The sequence below is a fragment of the Pogonomyrmex barbatus genome, unplaced genomic scaffold (assembly GCF_055798465.1).
Source record: "Pogonomyrmex barbatus isolate J1 unplaced genomic scaffold, ASM5579846v1 scaffold3, whole genome shotgun sequence".
Taxonomy (NCBI): Eukaryota; Metazoa; Arthropoda; class Insecta; order Hymenoptera; family Formicidae; genus Pogonomyrmex; species Pogonomyrmex barbatus.
In genome coordinates, this window is record NW_028297127.1 from 12613934 (window position 1) to 12634774 (window position 20841).

General features: G+C 31.5%; 5 protein-coding genes across 10 annotated transcripts; all 5 read left to right on the forward strand.

Annotated features, from left to right (window-relative positions):
* Positions 1 to 213: 213 nt before the first annotated feature.
* LOC105422490 (heat shock protein 83) lies at positions 214 to 2480 on the forward strand. Its single transcript, XM_011631872.3, has one exon. The coding sequence runs from the start codon at positions 223 to 225 to the stop codon at positions 2146 to 2148; it is 1926 nt and encodes a 641-aa protein (XP_011630174.3). The 5' UTR covers positions 214 to 222; the 3' UTR covers positions 2149 to 2480.
* An 839-nt stretch (positions 2481 to 3319) lies between these two features.
* LOC105422489 (alpha-ketoglutarate dehydrogenase component 4) lies at positions 3320 to 4225 on the forward strand. Of its 2 annotated transcripts, none has more exons than XM_011631871.2 (4): positions 3320 to 3477; positions 3606 to 3663; positions 3755 to 3930; positions 4105 to 4225. In XM_011631871.2, exons 1-4 carry the CDS (start codon positions 3322 to 3324, stop codon positions 4120 to 4122), a joined length of 408 nt encoding a protein of 135 aa, XP_011630173.2. In that variant the 5' UTR covers positions 3320 to 3321; the 3' UTR covers positions 4123 to 4225. The 2 variants fall into 2 exon arrangements, with proteins under 2 accessions (XP_011630173.2, XP_011630172.2); XM_011631870.2 differs by having other exon boundaries at positions 3321 to 3477; positions 3758 to 3930.
* Positions 4226 to 4852: 627 nt separating this feature from the next.
* On the forward strand, positions 4853 to 12039 carry RIC-3 (RIC3 acetylcholine receptor chaperone). 4 transcript variants are annotated; one of them, XM_089078826.1, is made up of 8 exons: positions 4853 to 5231; positions 5537 to 5890; positions 6500 to 6762; positions 6843 to 7029; positions 7835 to 7887; positions 8569 to 8729; positions 8804 to 8990; positions 10715 to 12039. In XM_089078826.1, exons 1-8 carry the CDS (start codon positions 5090 to 5092, stop codon positions 11192 to 11194), a joined length of 1827 nt encoding a protein of 608 aa, XP_088934952.1. In that variant the 5' UTR covers positions 4853 to 5089; the 3' UTR covers positions 11195 to 12039. The 4 variants fall into 4 exon arrangements, with proteins under 4 accessions (XP_088934952.1, XP_088934951.1, XP_025072974.2 ...); XM_089078825.1 differs by lacking the exon at positions 7835 to 7887 and adding an exon at positions 7350 to 7489 and having other exon boundaries at positions 4860 to 5231; XM_025217189.2 differs by having other exon boundaries at positions 4860 to 5231; positions 8804 to 9051; positions 10715 to 10876.
* A 143-nt stretch (positions 12040 to 12182) lies between these two features.
* On the forward strand, positions 12183 to 14590 carry LOC105422560 (mitochondrial inner membrane protease subunit 2). Of its 2 annotated transcripts, none has more exons than XM_089078829.1 (2): positions 12183 to 14283; positions 14414 to 14590. In XM_089078829.1, the coding sequence occupies exons 1-2, from the start codon at positions 13957 to 13959 to the stop codon at positions 14588 to 14590; spliced, it is 504 nt and encodes a 167-aa protein (XP_088934955.1). In that variant the 5' UTR covers positions 12183 to 13956. The 2 variants fall into 2 exon arrangements, with proteins under 2 accessions (XP_088934955.1, XP_088934956.1); XM_089078830.1 differs by having other exon boundaries at positions 12183 to 14262.
* On the forward strand, positions 14495 to 20571 carry LOC105422486 (KICSTOR complex protein ITFG2). Its single transcript, XM_011631865.2, has 7 exons — positions 14495 to 14635; positions 14699 to 14786; positions 14861 to 15080; positions 15152 to 15435; positions 19142 to 19890; positions 19959 to 20193; positions 20269 to 20571. Exons 1-7 carry the CDS (start codon positions 14577 to 14579, stop codon positions 20446 to 20448), a joined length of 1815 nt encoding a protein of 604 aa, XP_011630167.2. The 5' UTR covers positions 14495 to 14576; the 3' UTR covers positions 20449 to 20571.
* Positions 20572 to 20841: the final 270 nt, after the last annotated feature.

Sequence of the window (20841 nt, forward strand, 5' to 3'; positions counted from 1 at the left end):
TTTATACAATGACAACTAAAGTGTCTAAAATAGTTTCTCGCTTTGTATTATTCATTGTCGAAACCTTCAATATAATATCTAACATTATCCAAAACTCTATATCATGTCCAATCACGTATTATATTATAAATTGATACATATTAGATATAATCTGATAATTTGTTAATTATAATTAATCTAATAATTTAATGTTAAAAATTAATTTTTTAGTTGTTTGGACAAATGGAGATCGAAAACAGTGACGTCGAGACTTTCACCTTCAAGGTAGACGTTACCAAGTTATTAATTTTCAATACTTTTTACCCGCATGAGGAAATCTTCTTCCGAGAATTAATTTCAAATTCCATCGATGCTTTGAATATGATTCATTATAATAGATTTTTATCAAAGCCTTTAAAATTTGACAACTCTGAAGAACTGTGCATCAAAATTATTCCAAACAAGTATAATCGTACTCTGACTATTATCGATACTGGCATTGGCATGACTAAGATCGACATGATCAAGAATCTTGGAATAATTACAAAATCTGGAATGCAAGAATCTCTCGCGCTTGATGTTGATATCTCTTTGATCGGTCAATTCGGCATAGGCTTCTACTTCGCATATCTTGTAGCTGATAAAATAACAGTTATATCCAAGCATGATGATGACGAGCAATATTTGTGGGAGTCCAATTCGAATAGATATTTCAGTGTCAGATACGACTGTAATGAACCATTGGGACGTGGTACGAAGATTATTCTTTACATTAAGCACGATCGCTTTGAATATTTAGAGGAAAGCAAGATTAGAGAACTCGTCTCGAAATATTTTCAATTAATTGACTATCCGATCAAATTGCTTGTGCAGAAAGGAAACAAAGAAGAAGATGAGAAAAAGATCAGGGAGAAATGTACAGAATACGAAATACTCAATGAAATAAAATCTGTTTTGATCGAAAATTTAAATATTCAAGAACATGAATATAAAAATTTTTATAAATTACTAAGCAAAAGTGATGAATATTTCGCTGTAAAGAATTTCTTCGTGGATCATCCATTGAAATTTCAAGGTGTACTCTATGTTCCCTGTCGCATTCCGGAAGAAGATATGACGAAAAGGAATCATATAAAATTGTACAGCAGGCGCATTTTCATGATGGACAACTGCGTACAATTAATCCCGAGTTATCTGAATTTCATACAGGGTATCGTTAATATCCAAAATCTTCCCTTAAATATATGTCGTGAAACGCTGCGACGCAGTCAAATCCTAAACATCATCCGTAAGAAAATCGTAGAAAACTGTTTCGAGCTCCTCAACAATCTTCAAAAGAACGCAATTCTCTATAAGAAATTCTACGAACAGTTTGGTAAGAATATCAAGTCAGGTGTTTACAGGGATAAAGTCAATCGAGATAAATTGATAGAGCTTTTAAGATATTACACTTCTGCATCCGGTAACGAAATACATTCGTTGAATGATTATGTAAAGAGAATGAAGAATGGACAAAAATATATTTATTATATTATTGGTGAAAATCTGCAGCAAGTAAAAAATAACGTGGTCACCGAACGCATAAAAGATCGCGATTTAGAAGTAATTTATATGACTGATATCATCGACGAATTCATAATGGCACAAATATTGTTTTCGTATGACAGAAAAAGGATGATGACTGTTGCCAAAGAGGATTGCAAGCTTCTCGAGAACGAGATTGAAAAGTTGAAGATTGCAGAGGACACTGTCAAATTCAACAGATTGTGTATAATGATGTACAGGATCTTAAAAGGTAAGGTGGACAGAGTCGTGATCTCTAACAGATTGGAAAAATCGCCCTGCTGCATCATGACCTCACGGTGCAGCTACACCGCCAACATGGAGAGGATCGTAAAGGGGCAAATGGCGCCGAAATGTGCCAAGTTCACCGAATACAAGAAGATGAGAAAGCAGTTCGAGATCAATCCCGATAACGTTATCATCCAACATCTTTGGAAAAAGACATCTCTTGGTTATAAGATCCAACAAATTAAACATTTCGTGGAACTGCTATTCGAGATCGCACATATCTTGTCCGGCTTCACTCTGCAAGATCCGCAATTGTATCTTAATAATATTTGCACCCTAATTCCATTGCAATTGAAAAAAACAGTAATAAAGAAATAAATATGACGTCTGCGGATAAAACGATCCAAAAGTTCCTACAAATAGTTGAAAAAGCTGAACATAATACATATAATTTTATTATATACATAATAATATTAAATTATATAATTAATATAATATAATATAATATAACATATTATATTACATTATTATAATATAATATTATATTATATATTATATTATATATTACATATTACAATATGTTATATATTAATATATTATAATATAATATAAAATATATTATAATTATAAATATAATATTTCCTGTATTGCAATATTAAAAAATTGACACGCATTTTTTATATGTTCGGTAATATAATAGTAATATAATAGTACAATCCACAATCATTATAATATAATAATTTAAAATTTTTTATTACATAAATAATAAATATAATTAAATAAAATTATATCAGAATTAATAGTTTTGTTAATTATTACTAATAACATTATTCTAATATAATTTCTAATAATATTATGTAGATAAAATAAAATAAATTCCAAAAAATTTGAAAGAATGAAATTCTGTTCTCTTGTATTTATTTTTTAATTATTTCTTTATTTATTTAATTCTATTTATCATTTTAACATTATAATTAGTTTATTCTATTTTCAAGTTAAATTTATCTTTTTCAGTTATATGTGTGTAGCTAGCATAGTATATCAACAATACAACAATACAAAAACTAAATAATATAAATAGAATAAAAATAAATAGAGTAATAATCTAAAGTAATAATATTATTAAATATCAAAAATATAATAATACAAAAATATTTTTATTCTTCTTGAGAATTATAATAATAATGAAAATTTCTCCTACCTGCAACATCTAACATTCATTTAGATATCTTAAAAAATGCAGAACGAAATTTAAAAATATTCAAGCATCTTCAAAATCCCTCTGAAGAAATGTTAACAATTAGAGATTCAGTCAGTGGATTCTTTTAATTTCCTGTGTTATTTTCAAGAATTTATAGAGATTTAATACTGGAAGATAATGATTATTCACTTATTTTGAGTAAAAGCACTGAACAACAGTGTTGTAAATATTCAAAATGTAATTTCCAGTATTATATTAGCTAGTATTGAATTAAATTTCTGTGAGGGAATGTAAGAGTGCCATTAACGCTTTTAACTCATTCCACTTCATTCGAAACAGTCCGTTGCTAAATGTTCATCGGAAAAGGTGTGCCAAAACGCCATCTACAAGTTGGTTACGATGTATTAAGAGAAGGCACTTCTGCTACGGACAAAATTAGTCGTGGGGTGTTCGCCCGGCTGTTCCTTAGAGAAAAAAAAATTATGATGGCAAACAAGGCTTGGAAGGTCAGTACCGTAAATTCGCAGAAGCTGTCGGATCGTTTCTGTCATATGATTACGCACAAAAATCAACGAACTATTTCCGCGATACGCGGCTCGATCGCGACAGGTATGATGCATGATTTTTTTCGCAGGTGGTTCAACCGCACGTGCCCATGATCAAGTTCCGTAAAGGTGGCCTCGATCGCGCAGGTAACAAACAAATTCGGCATAAGCGATCGTCGATCATTCGTTTCGCAAAAAGGAGTATCTGGCCGCCAAACTAATCCGTGTTGTTGGTTAGCAGTTGCGAGTGCGACGGCCGCGCCATCTGCACGGCCAGGATCGGCGCAGATGCAGCAGAGCGCGGGTGGTGCAACGGGCCCCCAAGTAATCGTTTTGCCGACAATAGAGGACATTCATTTGCCGCCACGATATCAGAGACGACCGATAGATCAAAAGGAGATCGAATATATTAATGTAAGTTTCTCGACGATTATTCAATAGATATTTTTTTTTTTAATCTGGAAGTTAACTTGCATAAATATTAGAGTATTGTAATATATGCAAAAAGTTTTTTTTTTTATATTTTATATTACATATTGCCAGTGTTTTATATTCTGCATTTATTTTGTGCTCGCTTGCATGTTTCAGCGTGGTGGACCAGAATGAGTTTTCGCAGCGTAAACATTTAGGATACTGTAAGCTCCATATTTAATTAACTTTGTTATTGACCGACTATGTGCTGTTAAAATAAATGGACGTGACAGAGAGATTCCGCGCAGCGAGTATTATTTCATATTTACCAGCCATCTATCGGACAAGGTCTCTTGTGACATTGCCAGGGCCTGCTATTTCTGGCATCACTTTTAGCTCATTCCAATAACAGCCGATGTTTGTTGATCCTGGATCTACGACAATTAGACTCTGACAAAATATGTCATATTTGTGATATGATTATCTATCTGCATTTCTTACAGCTGAAGCAAGCTGAGGAAAGATCTTGATTTTCTGCGATTACATCTTTCAAGATATAAATATTATAGGTCTAAAATAAATCACTCGCAATTCCCGATTGTCTTTGATTCATAGCTTTTAGCAAACCAGGAGCGTATATAATAATAGTCTAATAATAGCCTGTTATTTACAAGCTATCGAACATGTTTTTTTACATCTCTAAATGCAATGAACGTTTAAAATCTTTTATGTAATAAAAAGATTTATACAAAAGCTCGTCTTTCTTTCGAATATATTTCAATTATTCGAACAATTTTTTAAGAAAATTATTTCTCTGATTATCAGCGTAATTTTTGAAGAATAGACAATTCAATGCGCAAGTTCGAAATATTTTCTTTCAAGCGTACTTCAATTTCTTTAACGATTTTATACTCCGCATCTCTTGTTGCTTTTAACTTGCAGCTTTTGAGATTCGAAGAAAGGGGCGACGTTATCTTGATACGGCCCCGCTGCGACATGACAAAAATAGCAGACGACAGTGCGCTGCGACTGCGACAGCTGCCGTCCCGCCTCCTCGCGGTGCCTGTACGTGAACGTGGAGGAGGCCTGGCGATCCGTTCATAGTTTTATCGAAGTTTTCTCGAAGCGCGAAACTTTTACGAACGACGGACCCACCGCGAAAATGGCCGAGGTAACGGACTTCGGACCGAGAAAAACATTTTTTATACTCGCGATCGTATTCGGCTGCTTCACGGTGCTGTGGCCGAAAATTTTGCATCCTATGTTCATAGGACTTGTCACTCCACGTCACTCCGACGGATCGGGTAAGACATCAAGGTTCTATGTTCTAAGACCGTCCAATGGCGTTAGAAACATCACTGGAAGTCATCTCGTTGGCATACAAATTTATATTTATTTCTAAAAAACGATTTACATTTTCATGCTGTAAAATTGAATAGACAGAAATTATTGAAATGTATAATGTATGCCTTGGATAAAAGATTTTTTTTTTTTTTTAATATACAAATTATTATCAATTACTATAAATTTCTGCAAATCGTTCCACGTCAATTTGATTTTGAATCACAAAGCCCATCCAGGGAATATTTTATTGTTCGTATCTGCGCAGTGTGCTGCGAAGTGATATTTGAAAGCGATGTCACTGCAGTGGACATCATGCAAGAAATGTGTCAAAACATACTGAGGCATCATCCGGTTGATCCACGCGTAAGAGACGCGTTAAAGCTTAGCAAGCTGACCCCTCAAACCGCGAGCTTGTGTAGAGAGGAGGTCCTAGCCAGATGTAGCATAGACTTGTCATCTTTCCTCGCCGAACGGGAAAGCTTGGGGAAAACCTACAGACAAGTGTTAGAGGAAATTCGTTCGTTCAATAGCTCCCTTTGCCTTAAAGTGAATTTTGGCGTGCCACTGTCGCAATTAGGGATGCCTCATCTTATCAGATATCATATCTTGATGCCACACAGTAAGAGTCACAAAGATGTACAAAAGTTGTTAATCAAGAATTAATAAAGCGTTGCACTATTTTTATATACAATTAACTAATAATTCATTAATTCTCTATAACTGCTTTTCTGAATATTCTTGAGATGTTTTGATTCAATTTTGATAAATTTATAATTTGATATAACATTATTGTGATTCGAATTGATTTTATATTAATTTATCTTGATCGCATATGATGACCACATGGTTTGTAAATTGCTTATATAATAAGATAAATTTTGCGTCTTTAATATCACATCATCGAGTATATATGGACAACGGATTCAAGCTTTTTTGCTTTTGGCTGAATGCCAAAAAAGTAAGCATGATGGTTGGCAGACGAGAGTTGGCCTATAGTCAGTTTCAAATACACTCATACTAATGACCCTTTATATCCTCCCTTATTTAGGTTTTCAATGTAGATTCTATCCTAGATTTTATAAATTATTAATTAGCTCTGTATTTTTATAACAGTTTTTCTGATTTATGAATTAATGAAGTACTAATCTCTGATATAATACATTTTTGTGAGATGAGATAAATAAACATATATTTTACAAACTGCTTACTCTTGAATTTTTTTATACAGATACTATACCACAAGAGCGTCGTACTCCTCCTCATGCAGGCGGAATGCATCCTGCGTTGAGAGAAAGGGGAAGGGCTATACCATCTTCTCACATCGTACCAAAGATAATAGACAGGCCAGACCTTGTTAAACCAAAAATGAGACCACCTCTTGGCGGTGCTGGTCGTGTTGTTCCAGCACCCAAGGGAAACGGTACAATGGGGATTGTGATGCCGCTATATACAATAGGGATAGTTTTGTTTTTCGTATACACCATTATTAAGGTAACGCGCGCGTATGAATCTATAGAATAATTCTAACTGTGATATGGATTCAATGAGGTCTCAAAGTTTATGTGTAACAGGTTTTGAAAAAGAATTCCGATAGCGAAATTATTTCGGAATATCCGGGAGCAGCTGCAGAAAAGGAATTTCGGAAAATGGTATTCAGTCCAGAAGTTCTCGCGTCTGCAATGACTGGAGGCGCTCTACATTATCCGAGGGAGAAGTCACCACACAAAACTGCTCCAACTATCGAGGAGTTAAATGATCGTAAGTGGTTCTATGAATATCCATTATTATCAACCACATTTCATTTACATTATCATCAACGCAATGTTTTGTTTTTATGAGGAGCTATTTTCTCTTTCGGAAAAGATATATTTAGACTTAAGATACATGTTGTCTTTTGAGTATCTAAACAGATCCTTAAGTGGTGTTGCATGATGCAAGGGTTTGCACAATTAGAACACACATGTATTTATACACGCGAATATACATTGCAAGATTCTGAATACAAACTGTGCGTATTGCAAGTATTCGTATTTATATTCTGAACACGTTTGGTAATGTTCTACATGCTGGAACACAAGAAGCGGCAGGAGACATAGAGATAGATCAACTGAGACAACGATTGGTCGAGACGGAAGCAGCCATGGAAAGAATTGTTGTCCAAATGGGCAACATATCACGTTCAGTAATGCATAACTCAAGCTCACAGCCAGAAATCAAGGTTTATCAGATTAATTTTGTCGCCATTCACAAGTTTCAGTTTATTAGTCGTTAGAAATGTGCACGTCGCTGTGTTCTGATTGCGTTACAAGCTTGATCCATCCAATGTACATTAAACATGTTGTACATTTAATATAAGACTTTATCTTCAATATTTGGCTTTTTCAAATATCCGTGCTCGCGGATAACTGTTACAATATTACAAATTTATTGATTTAAATGTTTATAGTCCATATCAGATTTATATTGATGTATTAGTCGAGTGCGATATTTTCAGTACAAACATTTAAGTCAGAATATGCGTTCAGAAACAGAATTCACGTTGTGTATTTTACATTTTGAGTAGTAGATGGGTCTCCAAAGTCCAATGGTCTGGCAGGGGTCGATCGCGGTTCTAAGGTATATCCCTTGCCTCAGAAAATATTTCTAACAAGAGTAACAAAGAGTTTGTGAAACACTTTCTATTTCTAGTGCACTAGTTTCATGAATAATGTGTTTATCACGTTAAATGTTTCTTATGGGCTTATATATGATATAGTTTCGTTAATATGATTCTACAGTAACAATATTTCAGTGTTTTAAACGAATGTCCCACTATTGTCCTTTTACATAAGTAAGATACATATATTATTTCTCTCAATGCTGAATATTGTTGAAATATAAGTTAGCAATTCAATAGTTACTCTACCTATAGCTTCTTAAATACAAATACTAATTGTATGCCTTGCATGATGTTTTATTTTACATCTGCTTATTTTACATTTTATTGATATATTATAAAATGTATAATATACATAAGTGATATGGATTTATATAACATCTTTGATTTCATATATATAATTATAACTATATATGCTATATTTTTTAAATAGACATAGAATCTTTAATATAACATTTTTTTTTTTAATTGAATGGTTTTACTTTTCTTATATATATTGATTGTATATATAAAATAGCTCTAATCAAATCAGCAAAGTTGCTTTGATATTAAATGTATTATATATATTTTTATTTAAAAATGTAAAAACCATATGAGAAGCATGTAATAAGAGAACAGCATATTAAGAATATAATTTACAGGAGGACACTGCAGACCGGGAATCACATAGTAGGGAAAGTGAAGAGTTAGATGCAGCAGAACAATCGCCGACAGTTAAAGTTATGGGTATGGAAATGACAGCTAGTTGTGAAAGTGGACAGAAATGTAGTAGACCTACCACTCCTATTATTCCTATACCAAGGTACTCGTTATATCTTTTTTTTTTATTCTTATTGTTAATAATTTCTGAATAATTTGAATATTGTTATTTTTCAGTAATGTTGAAAGAGAAAAAACGCCGCCAAAACCCATATATTTAGAGGGTGCACTTCCGCCACAATGTGAATTACTAGTGACTGATTCAGAAACTCAAGCTGAAAAGTCAGAAGACGACGACGACGCGCCAGTTGTTCTCTCAGGCAAGATGACTCTCTCCCTCATCAGCCTCGACCAGATTCCAGCTGTAAGGAAATATTAGAATTACCAACAGAATCAAATGAATCTGCGGAGCCTTGTTTTATTTGGTGATTCTTTCATTCATTTAATTGTTTGCCTAACTTCTGTATAGGTTACTTAATATAGAGATCACAAATCACAGGAACTAAATGCAAGAACTAAGTGCAAAGAATGGTTTCTTGGCTATTACATGTATGGGTATGAGTAATGCGCTGATTTTAACGTTTATTATTTCTGTTCCTATTATTCTCTGTGATTTGTTCGAAGTATTAATGACTAGTGCCTTGTATCTTTTATGTTTCACTAATATTTTAATTTTAATACAAAAAACACTGGCTTATTTATAATACAAACTTAAATCTTGTCAAGAATTACATTGAGTGTTTCTGAAATAGATTGCTAAACTGGAAGAGCATACTTTGCAGATTTTCAATCTGTTTCAGAGATTTATATTTTGTTTAAGAAAACGGGCAACTTATATTTATTTAATATATTGTTTTTGTCCGCGTGTATACAAATTATATATGACTAAACAGAGAGTGATTTGTTTTTAATTTTATTTCTATAATTTCGATAAGTTTATAAATTTTTATGCATAATGCTAATGACATAATACGTTATGCAAATTGTCTTTTGCAAGAAACAATACTATAGCATTAATTATCTACAATTTACATTAACATATTAATCATTATAATTATACAAATAATATATATTATTTTCTATACAGTATTTTATTACATTTAAGGTATTATGTGCTATTTTTATGGCACTTAATATTGATGTTAAACTTTTCGTGATTACATAAAATGAGTCATGTAATTTAATCGGATTATATTTTTTTATAGAAAAAGAATTGATAGAAAATATTGATCCAATGAAACTTAACTTTTATGACACTTTTTAGATTTTGATTAGATACAAGATTGTAAATACATTTAATCGTTAAATACATTTAACGATCTAAAATACGGATTTCTTAAATATAAAATTAAATGTTTGCTTTACATTAATTATTTTTTTATTTTATTATATTCTATACATAAAAAATATTAAAGATAAAATTATTAAACAATAAATATTGTAAATTCTACAAAGTATTTTATTTAAGAAATACTTAGATATTTATCTTATATAATTAGATATTTACTAATCAAGAGACACGGTCGTGGCTCGTCGCCAAGTGTACGCGCTTGCGTTTTATGATAAACTGGATACTGTGTTTGTAAATATTTGAAAATCTATGTGTACTTTATATCCTCTAAGAGTGATATATGTTGACTAGTTAACAATAATAATCTGAAAGTTTGAAAGTATAAAAGCAAATTTTATAATGAGCAATTCGAATAATCTAAGACAATTAAAACGTATTAGAATGGTATGACATTTTATAAATAATGAAGAGGTGACTTATTTTATATCATTATTTCGAGTGATAAAAGCTTCTCATAGTTAATTTACGGCATCATTATTTTATGTTTTATTAAAATGGAAGTGGATTTTAATTATCTTGTCATTTGCATATGTCTACACTTGAATATTTTTATATTATTCAGAAATAATCTTAAAAGTTATATTTATATTTTAATTAAATTAAAAATTTAAAGATTCAACATGATTAGATAATGTGACTCATTCTTTATTTTATTTAATAAATAATTGCCAATGAATTATTTTGATTCATAATTTATAAAATACAATTCTATAAAATGATATATATTTAACATATAGGATTCGGAGACTGAAGTTCCAGATGCAAAGAGAACAAATGTCATGAGTATCGAAGCAGAAAGTAAAAATGAATTAGATAAGTCAAATATAATATTACAAGACATAGAAAAAGAAGAGGAAGAAGATGAAGCAGAGGATGAAGAAAATGAATTGGAAGAAGAAGAGGAAGAGGAAGAGGAAGAAGAAGAGGAAGAGGAAGAGGAAGAAGAAGAAGAAGAAGAAGAAGAGGAAGAGGAAGAGGAAGAAGAAGAGGAAGAGGAAGAAGATGTAAAAGAAGAAAAGAAAGCAGAAAAGGAGAAAAAAGAAAAAGAGCAAAATATGGAAGAAAAAGAGGAGGAAGAGGAGGAGGAGGAGGAGGGAGAGGGAGAGGACGAGGAAGAGGAGGAAGATGAAGAAGATGAAGAAGATGAGGAAGATGAGGAAGATGAGGAGGAGGAGGAAGAAGAAGAGGAATATGATCACTCTGAATCTGAAAAATAAAATGTTTATTGAGAAGATGAAAAAGAAGATGATGATAATAGTGATGATAATTGTGACAGCAAAGAATAGAATTACAAACTTAGAAAAAATAAAAAGAAATCAATTAAAAGTGAAAAGACTTAAAAGCAATTCTGTTTTTTTCAAGTGAATCAGTGTTTACCAATCTTTAAAGTCTCATTATAATGAAAATAATTATAATTATTATATATAATATTATTATATATGTTATTATATATAATATTATTATATATATATTATTATATATATTATTATATATAATTATTATATATAATATTTATAAAAAGTTATAATACTCTTATAATATGAAAAAAGATATGTAAATTTATTAGTTAGCACTGCCAAATACCTAAAATATATGCATCACATTTTTGTTTTCTTTTTAATCAATATATTTAACATTTTATAGAATTGTAAATTTGTTAATATTGCGGGGGCCAAAAAAGAAAAAGAGAGAGGCAGTGCTGTTTGTGCCACATTACAATGATACTTCGATCTATAATGCATTATTATTCTGTATAGTTAGAAAATCATTTATACAAATGTATCTTAGGATTTACGAATGCCCGATAAACATAATAGAAAGAATCATAAATTTATCCAAATATACGACATACACGTCACACAGTGATTGGCAAGCACTGATACAACTTTCATGTGAAAGACAAAGATCTTTTCTTTTTTATACTATGTAGGCAGGATTCACTCATAAATCTTTTGCTTTATATATTAATCATCTGTGAATGTTCTATGAATATTTAGTTTTATATCATAATATAGTATTTTTAAATCTCATGTTTTTGTCTTATTAAATTCTGTACTGAACACTTTTCGATTTCTGTATTTATTGTAAACCTTAGAATGCCTTATTATTTCTATTTTTCTGACTTCAGTTTGTAAATGTAAATTAAAATATATTTATTTAAAGTATATAGAAAATTTATTATAAACAAAATCTTATAATTAATAGATGATTATTTTATATCATATAAAATTATTCATAATTTATAAAAAATAATTTTGAAAAATATAGAAATATGTATAAATTTTTCTCTATTTTAGAGTAATATCAATCAAATAAATCAAATAAATTTCTAATTTTATTATCTTTAATTGCTTTTACATAAAAATCAATGGCAACAGCATAATGAAAAAACGAGATAAATGATTGAGCAAATAATACAAAGATTTTCATATATATATAAAGATGTAGTTGATCAATATTACAAGTATAATATTACAAGTATATCAGCATTCTTGATATAGTTATATTTTATATTGCATGAAGATGTCCATGAAATAATATTACATATTAAGAGTATAAACAAAGTTAAAACACGACATTAACAAAGTATGGAATGTCCTTTAATATTATTCTAGTATACATAAATCTATGACATTTGGTTTTAAATTCAATATTACTCATACATTTATACTTAATTAGATCTCTTCAGTTTATATCGAAATAAGTTCTTTTATTGTAAGGAAGTATTTATGCGAGGTAATGAAATTGATAATATTCGTAATTATTAAATACGCTATGTAGATAAATTTTAGTGACAAAGCAATCTATATGATAGATAAGCTGTTTTAAATGCATAAATAAGATATTATATAACTTGTTAAATAATTAGTACTGATTTTTATTAAAAATTAGCGTTACTTGTTGCATAATAAAGACAACTGTTTCACAATACAAGTGCTATTAATCATCTTAATATAGGTTCGATATTATTATAAAAAAATAAATATGTAATCTTAATATACAATTAAAAATCATACTTATTGTATTATTGCTATTTGCGCATGTTTAGAAAAGTGCAATCTTTTATTACATATACAATTAAGTTTTCTATATTTTTTATCTCATTAATTTTACTTTACAACAAATAATATTTGTTACTTGTTAGGAATATTTACATAAAGTATTAAAATAATTTTCTTTAAGAACTGTTTAGGTGCAGAAGTTCTATACACTGACTGTACTACGTATTTTATTTTCATATATTTATTTTCATATTATATATGCAATATTTCTTATCACAAAAGACTACATATATCTTTATTTTCTAAATCGTATATTCGCTCTTAAAGTGAGTTTTTGTCAAAATATAGTTCTCTTCTCGCTACACATGAGATTTGTTCTTTTTAACTGGACTGATTGCACTAGTTCAGAATGTATCTTTCTTCTTTCAGTATAAATAGAGAAAAATAAACTGTAAATTAATACAACCAGTTTAGTCAAAAAGAACAAATCTTTGATTTGAGTCCGCACCTGCAGTCAGCGATCCGCGCAAGCTCGTAACTATTCACAGCTGTTCACACGCAGGTGCATGTAGTAACACAGACAAAAATACATACCTTCAAATATCTCACGTAGTTTCATCACGCTTTTCTTTTTTCTCTCCTTGTTTCCTTGTTTAATAGAAAAAAATTAATTGCATATACAACATTTCACTTTACAAATTTCTTAATATCCCTTTTGACAAAATGTGATGTGATGTGATGTCAGCTGCATTACACTTTCAAAATTTCAAAAGTATAACCTATGTTGACAGATTTCTTTATACATTATCTTTATGCTAAATATTATGTGATATCCGTGCTGACACGTAAGATATTTAAAACCAGATTAGTTGCACAAACAACGTGAGTGATGATTTATCCTTCACGCTGCCAGCGTGACGAAGCACGTCGAGAACAGAGGAGCGCCTCGCACGTTCTTTCCTCTGGAGATTTAATAGATGAAAATCCCACGTTTCTTTCGTAACGTTTTAATCGGCATCCCGATCGGGATTGCTTTTTGCGACACAATCGGATATGTTGCGAGGGTGGATGGTATCTCTATGCAGCCCGCGCTGAATCCAGATCTGCGGTATCCCGATTACGTATTCCTAAATCGCTGGGCCATTCGAAATCATAAGATACAGCGTGGCGACATAGTGTGCGTCGTGTCTCCGAAGGTGCCAAACCAAACCCTGATCAAGAGAGTCATCGGACTTGCCGGGGATATTATAGGCACGCATGGATACAAAATCAGTGCTCTTCAAGTATGGATTTCATATATAGAAGTAATTAGTAATTTGGATGTGTAATATGCTTGTGTAGGCTGTAAACAAACTAATATCGCGGCTTAGTATTATTCCTTCATATCTATATATGTCTTTATTCATACATAATTCTGATCTTTTTGGAATATAGATACCAGAAGGTCATTGCTGGTTGGAAGGAGATCACATTGGGCATTCTATGGATTCTAATACCTTTGGGCCAATATCTCTGGGTCTGGTAACAGCGAAAGCTACTCATATAGTTTGGCCACCGAGTCGGTGGCAACAGTTACATCCTATAACCAAACCCAGTCATGAGGGCTGTTAGCTTTGTAAAGAGATTACAATGGGAACTACCTGGTACTGTATGCAGGTAAGCTCAATTGTTATTGTTTTAACTTACTAATTGGTTTATAATAAAAATTATTATGTACAGGCATGGCTTAACCATAGGAGATGTCGATAACGATGGTGATAATGAATTAGTTGTTGGCACTGCTGAAGGAGAACTTTATATTTTTAAAGTAAATATAAACTACAAATTTATAATTAGAATTGCCTTTCAAAACTAGAGATAATATTTGGTCTTATGTAATAGGGATCAGAGTTGTGGCAGAAAATCATTGGCCTTGGGCTTATAACTAGTGTAGCAATTGGAGATATTTTTAATTATGGTCGCAATGCACTTGTTGTCATTTGTGGTGATGGTTGGACGCATATATTTTACAGTCCTAGATCTGTTAATCCTAATAACACAAGCATACCTGTAGGCCAACATGTTGGTAATACGAATGAACAAGATTTCAAGACAACTACTGGTATTTGTGTTTTAAAAGATTTTGATATAATTTTAACAAAAATTTAGATAATTTATAAGATATTTTTGCAGATATAGGAAATTCTCAAAATATAGAACACATTGACAATACTAATGAAATTAGTGAACTCTCTGGAAAAATGGAATGTGTACATATACAAAGAATTCCAACTAATACAAAGACAGTGCTGATAGCTGATGTCGATAAAGATGGTGCTAATGAAATGATTCTTGGTCTGACGGATCGTGTTGTAAGATCTTACAGATGGTCAAGTAATGCTGATGTGGGGACAGGAAAATTAGTTGGCCTAAATAAATGGGAATGTACTAATCAAATAGGAACAGTTACACTGCAAGTATGTCAAGTTGAAATATGAAATTCATTATATATCGCTGCGTCAAGCATTTTTATCATTCGTTGCATACGAAAAAAACTCAAGTACAAAATAACTTGAGCTTTATTGAGTAAAGTTATTTATAATTATATAAAAAAAAATCTCACTAGGGACCCTGTATTTTTATCGTCAAAATTTGGAAATCATAGTTATGCTTCGGTCGGATATTAGAATGGGAGAGATGCAACAGTATGATATATTAATATCATTATTATACAATTATATTTCGCGCCTCCTTCTCTAGATTACAACATATAGTACTTCCTTCGTGTCACCAAATGTCACATCGGTTTAAGAAATTTCAAAATGAAACGGGCCCGCATGGCCCCTACGACCTGCCATCTTATCCTCAATTTCTTTCGATGTGCGCTGGAAGTCAGATCAGAAAGTTGGTGAATAAAAAGATTATAATCATGGTCAAAAAAAAGAGAGAAAGGGTAAAAATTTTGGAAATGAAGAAAAGACTTAAAGAAATGACAGAACAAATTAGGTTCTTAGAAGACGAAGAAAGAGAAATAAACTTGTCTGATAATTCAAGAGAGAGTGAGCAAGAAGAGGATGTTAGGAGGTAACGAATGCTTCTTTTAGGCGCAAAATAAAGATATCTTTATATAAAAAATTTTTACATTAAAAAACAAAAGGAATCAAGTCAGGTTAAGTTTTCCAAATAGCATAGTGGCAAGACAAAGACCAGGCATAAGGAAGTGCTTGCACGAGCGGCAAGACAAACAATAGCATTGATAAATTTTTTCTCTCGAAGCGTTTGCACAGGTGGCAAGACAAAGAATAGTATTGATAAATTTTAGAAGTATGAATTTTAGAAGCTTGTATGAGCGACAAGACAACAAGGATTATAATCTGCTTCATGTATGAAAAAATGTGGAAGTTTCCAATACTTGTACGAGTGGCAAGACAGTGAAACCTTAGATGACTGTTTGATGCGGTAAAATTACTATCTGAACTGCATTATAATCAGACAAGATGTAGAAAGTCAGTTCGTCATCGTACCAAAACTATCGCGAGAAGTTAAAAATGTCCTACTAGAAGTTAAAAATATCCTAAAGACAACGCCTGACAGTTTATTATTTGATGAAGGTCTAGGAGAAAAAATAAAGGAGGTTAAAACATTTGAAAAAATGAGCCAAAAAAATGAAGTTAAAAATTCAGCCACAGAATCTCCTAAATCAACCATACACGTCGAAGTAGCCTTTAAACTTAAAAAGCCCATATAGAAAGCCATATCCCAGAAATATGGGCAATTCATATGTATCAAAACAGGTCAGAACAAGATTGTTCTTCAGAGGAAGGAAACCAACAAACAATCTGAGGACAGATTTTGCACCAAGAAACCAAGGAAGCCTTCAGACTGAGAGGATAAAACAAGTACAAGTAAAAGTTAGTATAGCTGGTAGATTAAAAAACTTTATTGGCAGGTGGCAACAGATTATAAATAATAAAGACATTCGGGATCTTCTAATTAATGGATATAAGATTAAATTTAGTAAAAGAGTTCATCAGGAGAAAGCACCTAAAGTTAGAATTGATTCAACTAAAGTATTAAACGATATCAGAAAAGTTATTAAAATTTTGTTAGAAAAAGGAGCTATTAAAAAATGCAAAAACACAAAAAAAAATAATTCTTATCGTCTTATTTTCTAGTGCAGAAACCAAATGGTACATATAAATTCATTCTAAATTTAAAAAGATTAGATGGATTTATTCGTATTACTCATTTAAAGTTGGAAGATATAAAAACGATAACAAGATTAATATTTCCTAGAGATTTTATGGCGAAGATAAACTTAGAGAATGCATATTTCTCAATTCCGATTCATAAGAGGAGTAGAAAATACTTAAGATTCAAATTTTCTGGTACAATTTATCAGTTTACTGTTGTTTACCGTTTGGTTTATGCACTAGTTCTAGAGTGTTTACCAAAGTTTTAAAACCAGTTATTAACCATTTAAGAATTAGAGGATGGAAATCTGTGAAATCTTTATTTGAACAACATCTTATGCATAGCCGATAGTTTTGAAAAGTGTAGACAAAATATTTCAGAGACACATAAATTTAATGGTAGAAAGATTATCGGACAGGCATTTATAGATAAAATCGTACTAAGGCAAACCATAAAGAGTTTACTTGCATTACTATCTGAGGCAACACTTAAGCAATATCAATCGGTCTTGAAGTTATGTTGGATATTTTATAGAGGCTCAAGAGAAGAATTCTTTAATCCATCGGTGAATAAAATACTACGGTTTTTAACGGAAAGATTCAGACTGAAAACGTCATATAGTACTATCAATACAGTCAGAAGTGCGATTTCTTTAATTTCAAAAAATAAAATAGGAGAAAATAAGATAATAAGCAAGTTTCTTAAAAGGGGTTTTTAATTTGAAACCGATGAGATCAAAATATATCTTCACATGGGATGTTTCTATCGTATTGAAATACCTAGAAAAATTGTATCCATTATAAACCTTCTCCTTAATTCAGTTGACAGAGAAAATGGTCACCTTATTAGCCTTATGTACAGCTTATACAAGTATAAGGATATCAAATATTTTTGAAACAAGCAATAACAGATTGCATATTGATAATAGAATTAAGACTTCAGGACCAGGAAAATTTTAGCCATTAATTTTGCCTAAATTTAAAAAGAAATTTATGCCGAGTTTATGTGTAGCAACAGTGCTCACTAGATATTTACATGTAACAGAAAATTTAAGAGGAGAAGAAAGCAACTTATTTATAGCTACAAAGAAGCCGTATAGGCGTGTTGGATCACAGAGATTAGATGGATCAAAAAATCATTACAAAAAAATAAAATAGACACATCGATTTTCAAAGCGTATTCGGTATGGCATGCATCTACATCAGCAGCATTTAAGAAGGGTATAGATCTTGGAACTATCAGAAGAACAGCTGAGTGAGGCATCACAAATCTTTGCAAAATTTTATAATAGATTATAATAGATTATAATAGATAATAGTTAAAAAACCAGACACATTTGCGAATGCTGTTTTAAGTTATGAAAAGTAAATTAGCATATATAGGGTTTATTTTCTTTGATTTAAAAAATTTTTGGTCTAAAATCCAGAGTAATATAGACATTAAATGATATCAAATGTTAAATTTTCTTTTGTTTACTGGTTACAAATTCTGAATAAAGATATACCTATGAGGATAAAAATTAAAATACTATAAAATATTAAAATAAAATTGCTGCTCTTCTAAATAACTACATGTTGTAATCTAAAGAAGGAGGCGCGAAATATAATTGAAAAGTGGAGCGAACTTACCTATAAGTGAAGTTCGACTACAATTATATGAAGGACCTCCTTCGAAGAGATTACAATCCTTCCCAAAAATAAACTCTTAAAAAAACCTTAGTCAGATTTTCTCCCTCCCTATGTGAACAAGTTTACAGCAATTTTAATTACTCTCTAAAAATTGAGGATAAGATGGCAGGTCGTGATGGGGACCAGGCGGGCCTGTTTCATTTTGAAATTTTTCTAAACCGATGTGACATCTGACGACACGAAGGAAGTATTACATGTTGTAATCTTCGAAGAGGCCCTTCATATAATTGCAATTGAACTTCACTTACAAGTAAGTTTGCTCGACTTTTCAATTAGACATTAAACGATACAACAATTTTAGCATACTGGTGATGGTACGCCGACTCTACTTGTTGCACAACCTGGTGGTACATTCATGCGAATCAAGTGCAACCGTGAAGATAGTCAATCAAAGAATAATTCCTGTGAGGCTGTAGATTATCAAACATTAGGGATATCTAGGATGCGCAATCAAAATATTTCAACAGAGATTATTGGAGATTTAGAGCCAGGAATAACGCCGTTTATTTCGACGCTTGAGCCTAAATTGTCTAGTTACGTGCCTAAAGATAAATTGCCGAAACAAAGTTTCACGGATGATAGCCAACTGGACTTGAAAACCTTCAAACCTACATCACTCGAGTTCAAAAGAAATTACTCGCAACCGCTGATTCGGAAAAATAGTCTGGATATGGCCGGCGAATTTCAGAGAGATTTTACAGTGGGAAATCAAGGACCAGTTAGATTTTATAGTCCCATCGAATCTTCAAGCACTGATGAGATGGACGGCAACTTTATCGGTGGCAAGGTTATTCTTGGAAAATTCGAAAATATGAAAACTATGAAAGATACCTTGTTATCATCTTTTTCACATTTTTCCCACAATAATAATAAAATCGATAGTAGTAATCAGAATAATAATAATAACAGCAACAATGTGAATCAAGATGTAAAAAATGATACAGATTCAGACGATGTAGTTGATCATGAAAACGCTCCGAAAGGTAAACCTTATGCCTTAGCAACGCTTGATGGAACTATCATGTTAGTACAGGATGAAGTCATTTTATGGTAAGTAATCATGAGTAGCGATATTTAAATTTGTATATTTACAAATATACCGCAATGTTCTTTTATAGGGCTATGCAAGTAGATCATCAGATATTCGCTCTTTGTCGATTGGACGTCACAGGCGATGGTTCCGACGAGATAATCGCTTGTGCGTGGGACGGTCAGACTTATATCTTGGATCAACAACGGCACAGCGTACGCTTTCAATTTGAGGAACCGGTCAGAGCTTTTTGCACAGGAAATTACAATGTAATCCCGGGAACGTCTAGTCCTAGTCTAGTGTACAATACCTTCAACAACAAGGTTTTTATTTATATACAAATGAATAACATAGTTCATGATTATGAAAATACTAACTATATTTTTTCTATCTTCTAGATTTTTCTTTACTACGACGTTACTTTACCGAGCATGATGATCACTCCTCTGAATCCCATGAAGGACTTTGAATCTGATGAAATGCAAGCCTTAGAGAAAATATTGGGCAAATGTAATACAAATGAGAAACAACAAAAAATGCAACAATTAACTGAATGGTTACTGTATGGTGTACAATAATCATGTGGCAGATGTTATAATTAAATACATATAACAGTATAATTATTAAAATATGTATATTTTAAGAATTATCCTATTCTGGCAGAGATGTATAATAAAATATGCGTATTCTGGTACATTAAATCACTATTCTTGTTCTTAAATTTCTCTGTTAACATAAAGATGGAGCAATAAAAAACCACGTGCATCTAACGTGCATGTGTAAGCGCCTGACAACGACTTAAAGTGATATTACTTTCAATAAAAAATATTTGATCATAAAACGATAACATATTTCTATTTTGATATCTCTCATATTCGACAGGAATTGCTTATGAGATCGTTCTAAGGAATACGTCACTGTGTTATCGCGAAGGATATACGACCGAGAGTCCGTGCAAATTTTTGGCAAAC

Excerpts from the sequence above, each read along its gene's own strand:
- LOC105422490 (XM_011631872.3), top strand. The coding sequence starts at position 223 with ATGGAGATCGAAAACAGTGACGTCGAGACTTTCACCTTCAAGGTAGAC.
- LOC105422489 (XM_011631871.2), top strand. The coding sequence starts at position 3,322 with ATGTTCATCGGAAAAGGTGTGCCAAAACGCCATCTACAAGTTGGTTAC. Across the intron at positions 3,478-3,605 it reads TGGCAAACAAGGCTTGGAAG|GTGGTTCAACCGCACGTGCC; the intron begins GTCAGTACCGTA and ends TTTTTTTCGCAG. Across the intron at positions 3,664-3,754 it reads AGGTGGCCTCGATCGCGCAG|CAGTTGCGAGTGCGACGGCC; the intron begins GTAACAAACAAA and ends GTTGTTGGTTAG.
- RIC-3 (XM_089078825.1), top strand. The coding sequence starts at position 5,090 with ATGGCCGAGGTAACGGACTTCGGACCGAGAAAAACATTTTTTATACTC. Across the intron at positions 7,030-7,349 it reads TATCGAGGAGTTAAATGATC|AAGCGGCAGGAGACATAGAG; the intron begins GTAAGTGGTTCT and ends CTGGAACACAAG. Across the intron at positions 8,730-8,803 it reads CCTATTATTCCTATACCAAG|TAATGTTGAAAGAGAAAAAA; the intron begins GTACTCGTTATA and ends GTTATTTTTCAG.
- LOC105422560 (XM_089078829.1), top strand. The coding sequence starts at position 13,957 with ATGAAAATCCCACGTTTCTTTCGTAACGTTTTAATCGGCATCCCGATC. Across the intron at positions 14,284-14,413 it reads TATGGATTTCATATATAGAA|ATACCAGAAGGTCATTGCTG; the intron begins GTAATTAGTAAT and ends TTTGGAATATAG.
- LOC105422486 (XM_011631865.2), top strand. The coding sequence starts at position 14,577 with ATGAGGGCTGTTAGCTTTGTAAAGAGATTACAATGGGAACTACCTGGT. Across the intron at positions 14,787-14,860 it reads GAGAACTTTATATTTTTAAA|GGATCAGAGTTGTGGCAGAA; the intron begins GTAAATATAAAC and ends CTTATGTAATAG. Across the intron at positions 19,891-19,958 it reads CAGGATGAAGTCATTTTATG|GGCTATGCAAGTAGATCATC; the intron begins GTAAGTAATCAT and ends GTTCTTTTATAG.